The following is a 7,410-nucleotide window of genomic DNA, read 5'->3' as shown; positions in this document are numbered from 1 at the left end:
TGTGCAAGGCCAACATACACAAAATTAGAATTCCTAGGGAAAGGAAGATTCTTATGAGATGACAAAGATTGCAAATTGCCTGAGCAAGCACCCCAAAAGTAGCAAGAAGTCTTGCCTGGAGAGAGCACTGTTGGAGATTGAGAAAAGTCTGCATCAGTTTCATGGAAGGGAGAGAGCAGCTAAAGAAGCTTGAGTTATAGAAAATATCAAGTCAAACCTTAAAGCTTTCTTTAAGTTTGCCAAAGAAACAGCCCCAGTATGCCACAAGATAGGATCGCTCTCCCAAAAAAGATGGCTCCCTCACAGGAAACCCTATGAGGATAAGTGAAATACTGACGGCAGGCAGTTGTGGTCAATGGAGCCACCTCCAAGGAAACACAAATAGCAAGTGGTATTCACAGGGCACTGTCTTCAAGCCACTGCTATTCATAGTGGCCCTCACAGACATGCCTTCGGCTGCTCAGATAGCCACCCTTGCTAGCTATGCAGATGACACAAAAGTCTCTCAGACAATACAAAATCCTGGAAATATTGCACATCTGCAATGGGAGTTGGATGCAATATACAGGTGAGCTGTAGACAACAACATGCAGTTTAATGCAGGAAAATTTCAGGCCCTATGCTACCAGCATACATGCTAAATGACATGCAGACAGGATACACTGCCCAAGAGGAATTGAAATCCCTGAATCAAAATTAGTGCATGACCTGGGCACTGACATGAGCAACGATGCATCTTTTCGAGTGCATATTACCAACTTGGTAATAAAATGTAGACAGATGGCTAGTTGGATCCTCCGAACTTTCAAAGCAAGAGAAAAGGAGACATTGATGATCCTTTGGAGGACATACATCCTCAACCGCTTGGACTAGTGCCCTCACTATAAAATCCATGATGGAACACAAAGCAATCCAAAGAAGCTCTGCTAAGAAAACCGTCTCGATGCAATGTATCAGCTACTGGGGAAGGCTGAAAGAATTAAACCTTTTCTCCCTAGAATGAAGGCGGGAAAGGTATACAGTGATATACATCTGGAAAATCCTAGAAGGCCTTGTACCAAACTTTGGCATTGAAAGTCACTCAAACTGGCGCCAATGCATACTGCCAAAGATCCCAGCATCACCATCAAAATATGGGACCAGATACTGCAACAGCTTGGGCTTCAAAGGCCCACAGCTCTTCAAAATCTTTCCAAAATGCCTGAGAGACCTGCATAGAGTGGATATAAGTATCTTTAAAATAAAACTGGGTCTCTTCCTGTCAAGGGTTCCAGACATAGCTCAGTCAATAGTGGTACCCCAGCACAGGTGGTGACCGCAGCTTTGAAGCGGAAACATTTTTAAAGATATAAAGATTATATAATATATATATATATATATATATAATAATAAATATTAGGGAATAAATCCAAATTTACAGGGAAAAAATCAGATTTAGGATTAAATCCAATTTTGTAGTAAAATATTATATAATATTAATTAGAGACAAAACCACTATTTTGCAAAACAAACAAGGAAAGACTTAATCAATACATAAAATTTTAATAAAAAGTAAAAAAACCGCCACTACAATTGTTTCATGTCTTCTAATGACAATCTTCAGGTGGATTTCCGATCTAAAATATCAATATATTAAAATATAAGTTTAAAATAATTTTAAAATAATAAAAAAATATAAATATATAATCTATATATAACCTATATATAATCCATATATAATCAATATATAATCTAAAATAAACCCTATCAACAATTAAATATAAAACAAAATAAAAATAGACGTTTTTATGTGTATGTATAGGGATATATATATAGGTGTGTGAGTTAGTGTATGTATTTAGATATGGTTATATATACTTAGTTATAAGTGTATGCGTATGTGTGTATATATAGTTTATTTTTATTTTGTTTTATATTTAATTGTTGATAGGGTTTATTTTAGATTATATATTGATTATATATGGATTATATATAGGTTATATATAGATTATATATTTATATTTTTTATTATTTTAAAATTATTTTAAACTTATATTTTAATATATTGATATTTTAGATCGGAAATCCACCTGAAGATTGTCATTAGAAGACATGAAACAATTGTAGTGGCGGTTTTTTTACTTTTTATTAAAATTTTATGTATTGATTAAGTCTTTCCTTGTTTGTTTTGCAAAATAGTGGTTTTGTCTCTAATTAATATTATATATATATATATATATACACACACACACACACATATATATATACATACTAATATATAATATATCTACATTCATATATATATATGCTAATATATATATATATATATATATACACACATACATATACACACATATATAGTGGGGGGGAGAAAGAGAGATTAATTACAAGATTCATTAGAAATTAGGCTTATCAAGAAATAGGACACCAGGACTGGCTGAGTATCATAACATTGATTTCAAAGAAAGGTAAAACAATCATTACGTGTCACCATTTGATAGTATACTGTAGGTGTGTGGTGTGTGTGTGAGCGAGACTTATTATTGCTATAAATATATATATATATATATAATATATATATATATATATATACACACACACACACCACACACACATATATACATGTGCACACACACACATACAGGCCCCAAATTCAATATAAACCAAGGACTCAACCCAAGGTTGGTTCCAGGTGTGGCATATGTAAAACAGAAGGAGACAAGTGATGTTTAAAATATTCCACATCATGTTAAGTTAATAAACAGATCAGCTTCTAGTTTTGCCTTGCCTATTTATACATGTTTAAAATTTACCTGAGGATAGTGTATTTATGCTGCTATGATGTAATCGAAGAATGCTTCAATAAAGTGAAACGGTTGAAGTAAATTTTAAGCCCCACTTATATTCTTCTTTTATATGTGTGTGAGTTACCTAGATATCCTAATTAGCAGTGGAGGAGAATGTGCGGGAAGTATTATTGCCAAAATACGAAGTGGTTGGAGAAAATTCAAAGAACTATTACTTGTATTGGTAACTAAAGGCCTCTCTCTCTCTCAAAATGGTAGGTAGATTGTATGATATTTTGTAGGAACAGTAATAATACAGGGCAATGAAACATGGTCCACGAATGCATAGGAACATGTGGAAACTAGAAAGAACTGAAGCTGGCATGCTCTGTTGGATGTGTACATATGATGAAGTGCAAATGTGTTGGGAAAATTCTGCATAAGACACATCAAATGTAGTGTGCAGGAGAGAGAACTGAGCTGGTAAGGTCATGGGATGCATATGGCTGAGGATAGTTGCATAAAGCAGTGATCACAAAATGTGAATGGAACTTGTGGAAGGAGCCTGAGGAAGATATAGGAGATGACAAATGACTGAGATGATTAACAAATCATTTGCTCTAGATCTATCTGTCTGGCAAAAATGAGGACCCAAAGCCATATTGTTTATATCTCTGCCCTCGTACGTGATCTGTCCCTGTCAAGCCTTCCCCACAACTCATCTTCCTAACATCCATCCCTTCATAACATTCCTGACCATGGCACTCTTCACTCAACTGCTATAATTATATGAGAGCAGAACTGGAGATATTTCACTCTCCGCATGTGTTATCAGTTCTCTTTCTCTTTGGAACCATTTACTTTTGTCACCTATCTCACATTCTCAACATTATCCTGAGGAATTACAACCGTGTTTCGTGGTCTGCTACCTCAACAGCTCCTTTATAGGATCCAGTTAGCTCAAGACATCATCAGGAGGAACCACGTCCGGTTTCGGCCCCTACTCCTCTACTGTTTTGACGTGGCGGGGTCTCCCCTTTCCGAGGTGTCTTCAGCTCTGGTGTTGGGTGCATGTCTTCTTTCTTCTGTTCTCTGGCCTCTTCGATGTATCGTCAGCAGGCGACTGACTGACTTGTCAAATTTTTTCCAAGTCAGTCAGTCACCGGCTGACACTCGCTGGCACTTCTATCTCAAAACCATGGGGTTTTGAGATAGGAGGTGACTTGGATATAAATAGTCGAATGTGTTTATTTATAACATAAAGACAGATAAAATCTGTTAGCAGTCAATATTGTAGCTTCACCACTTGATTTTCCACTGGATGCCATTTCTCCTGGCTCTCATCTCTGCTATCACAATGTTCCCACTCCAGCTTTGTCATTTACTTCCTATTCCAACATATCTCTGACCACCATCTGTCACTGGGCAACCTTTCTGGATCCACACCACTCCGTGTCATCAAACTGCTTCTCATTTATCTACAGTTTCATTATACTTCTACCCTCCACCCCTACTTCTCACACAACCACCTATAACTTCCTCTTCCATAAGGAAGACACATCAAATGTGGTGTGCAGGAGAGAAAACTGAGCTGGTAAGGTCATATCATCATATGTGCACATTCCATAAGGAGGTGGTTGGATGGAACTTACACTCGCCTCCTTATGAGAGCTCAAAATCTCTCGTGGAAGCGTCATCCAACCAAAAGTAGAAATATATGGGAAATTACCACCTGTGTCATCTCTTGTAGAAGGTAGGAGAGTCCAGTTTGCTGGACATTGTTGTAGAGCTGAGAACGAGGTAATTTCTACTCTTCTCCTCTGGAAGCCATCTACTCGCAATACCAGAGGGTGCACACTCTCCTACCCTGATGTAATCTCCAGGGATTCAGGCATCCAGCAACAGGACCTCCGTAATGCCCTGATGGACCGTGAAGTCTGGCGTAGCATAGTAAATTCCATTGTCTCGACCACGGTCGAACAATGATGATGATGATCCTCTTCCATAATCCACTTCTGTTTCCTTCATCATTCTCCAACCGATATTCACAATGATCCACCCATGATCCACTGAATTCATTTCAATCTCTAGTTCTAACCATCAGTCACTCTCCTTTCACACACTTGTGATCTTACCTACCCATCCTTCCTGATCCTCTGTCCCTATTCTCTCTCTTATATTCACCTTCTTGAACCTTGAGGGTTGCCCAGATACCTCATCACCATTTTTCTCTCTTTCCATGTATTTCCCCTACAGCAAGATACCTGTTCCTATCCCTTTACCATGCTTTAGCTTCTCAATACTTGACATAAAACTACTTCCTTAAGTATTACACTCCCCCTTTGTAGTGCTGAGAAGTCTTTTTTTGCAAGTTACCTAGTGACCTCACTAGTGCTGGTGCCATGATAAAAAGCACCCAAGTGATTTGATGTTAAGGCCATCCAGCCAGCCAATAACATTCTAAAGCAGATATTGGATCACAGTGTAGTCTGTTGACTTAGAGATTCTGTCACTGTCAAACTGTTGAACCCATGTATGGAAAATGAATGTAAAACAATGATGATGATTATGATGATGGCGTGTGTGTGTGTGTGTGTGTGTGTGTAAGCAGGCATTGCAGTGATGTTAAAAAAGGTTGCTTCAACCATGGGGTTTTGAGATAGGAGGTGGTTTGGATATAAATAGTTGAGTGTGTTTATTTATAACATAAAGACAGATAAAATCTGTTAGCAGTTAATATTGTAGCTGTAACAGAGTGCAACGAAAAGATGTGTATTGGAATATACAGCTTGAAATTTCCTTTAGAACATGGTAACAAAACCGTGCAACTCAGAAAGTTAATCAACTCCATCATTAAGCTGTTGTAGATAAAACAAAAATACTTCAAAATTTACTGAAATGTTAATAGATTTAAAGGAAACTGACAGCTGATCTGACTTAATCCCAAATGTGGTATTTTATTACACAGTTGCCCATTTTATTTTATTTTTGCCATGAAATAAAATATCAGAAAAATGTGTGGAACTCTCCTCCGATATAACAATGCACTATGTCTATTAAAATAACAGTTGTTTATAAGATATCAGATTAGTATAATATACACACTATTAAAATAACAAACAAACCAAAAGCAATGACTACATAGAGAAAGAGCAAAAAGAAGAATTAAATTAGATATCACACCATGCTCGTTACAAAAGTAAACTATTTTTGTTACTAAAACTGTAACATAACACCAAAATAGTTAATAGGTTACAGTGATAACGAATTACAACTGAACAAAGAAGTTTTTTAAAAAATCACATTAGAAGCTAAGTTGATTGACTCGTCCTCATAAAAGTCTGAGTCAGACTCAACGAGTGCCACGTCAGGACAAGAATTCTCTTCACTGGAGGCTATGTGTGTTGTTGGTTGTGACTCGGTAGACTCACTAGAATGCTCCAAACCAAAATCATTGGATTCCAAAGAACAGCCAGAATCCATATCACTTGGTTTCTTTGAGCATTTAGTGTTTGAGTCCTGTGGGATGAAAATAAAGTTATCAAAGACATAATGTTCAGTAATGTCTATAATATAAACAAAATATTCCAAACAATAAGCATTTAACAGTGTTTAGTTCTGATGTGAAAATTATGTTTCTTAATATTACTTTGAGTCATCAAAAGATACAGATGGCAATAGTATATCACTATTGTTGGTAAGAAAATTTACAATAAAATTTACTGATTCTACAAAAAAGACAGGCAATGAAATGGAAACCAAGATGAAAGACAAATCAATCATTCACACAAAAATGAATTCAGTGAAGTTTTGTCATCAAAGAAGCTACGAAAAATACTTAAGAAACAGTGTGCACGTGCGCGCACACGCACAATACTTATATATCTATATATATTCAGTACATATATATTTCTTTACTAACCACAAGGGGCTAAACACAGAGGGGACAAACAAGGACAGACAAACGGATTAAGTTGATTACATCAACCCCAGTGCGTAACTGGTACTTAAGTTATCGACCCTGAAAGGATGAAGACACATATACATGAATACACACAATACATACAGAAATTAATCGATAAATCTAATAAATATATTAACGATTAATACATACATTTAAACATACATCAATATATGTAGCATACATCAATAGGTATGTAATATACATCTATTGATCCACCTATATATACTGGGTCATCCCATAAAAAATGTGTTTTTTTTCAATAGTATAAAAAACTGGAGGGTGATGGGATAAATTACTTGCATCAACTATAAAAGCAGGTAGTAATCTTACCTTGTACTTGTTCTTAGTGCAAGTTTTGAAGAGTGCAGTTCGATTTTAACAGTTATTTTTTCAACGTTATAATGGAAGTGACAAAGGAGCATACTCAATAAAAGCAACAATGCAACACAAAGTGCAAGGAATAATTAATGCAGTATATGGAGATTGGACAATAAGCATAAGCCAATGTCAACGGTGGTTCCAGAAATTCCGAGCTGGAAAATACAACCCAGAAGATGAGTGCTATCCTGGAAGAGATATATAAGTATTGTAGAGCTCGACGAAGATGTCCTGCAAACCCTGGTGGAACAAAATCCCATCAAAACTGTTGAGGAACAAGCAGGGAAGCTTGGATTTGGTCAT

The 7,410-nt window shown here is 36.3% G+C and overlaps 1 protein-coding gene across 3 annotated transcripts in view; it reads right to left on the bottom strand.

Annotated features, from left to right (window-relative positions):
* Window positions 1-7,410, bottom strand: part of LOC115213513 — a 119,691-nt gene that overhangs the window by 14,996 nt on the left and 97,285 nt on the right. For 2 of the 3 annotated variants that reach the window (XM_036503631.1, XM_029782523.2), the window contains one exon: window positions 6,069-6,284. The exons of the other annotated variant lie outside the window; for it this stretch is intronic. In XM_036503631.1, the coding sequence (XP_036359524.1) occupies window positions 6,069-6,284 (216 nt within the window). The remainder of the gene's footprint in view (window positions 1-6,068; window positions 6,285-7,410) is intronic. 3 annotated transcript variants of the gene reach the window in all.

This window comes from Octopus sinensis, linkage group LG6 (assembly GCF_006345805.1).
Source record: "Octopus sinensis linkage group LG6, ASM634580v1, whole genome shotgun sequence".
Lineage (NCBI taxonomy): Eukaryota > Metazoa > Mollusca > Cephalopoda > Octopoda > Octopodidae > Octopus > Octopus sinensis.
Note: the sequence above shows the minus strand (reverse complement) of the source record. Positions and strands in the feature narration are given on the sequence as shown.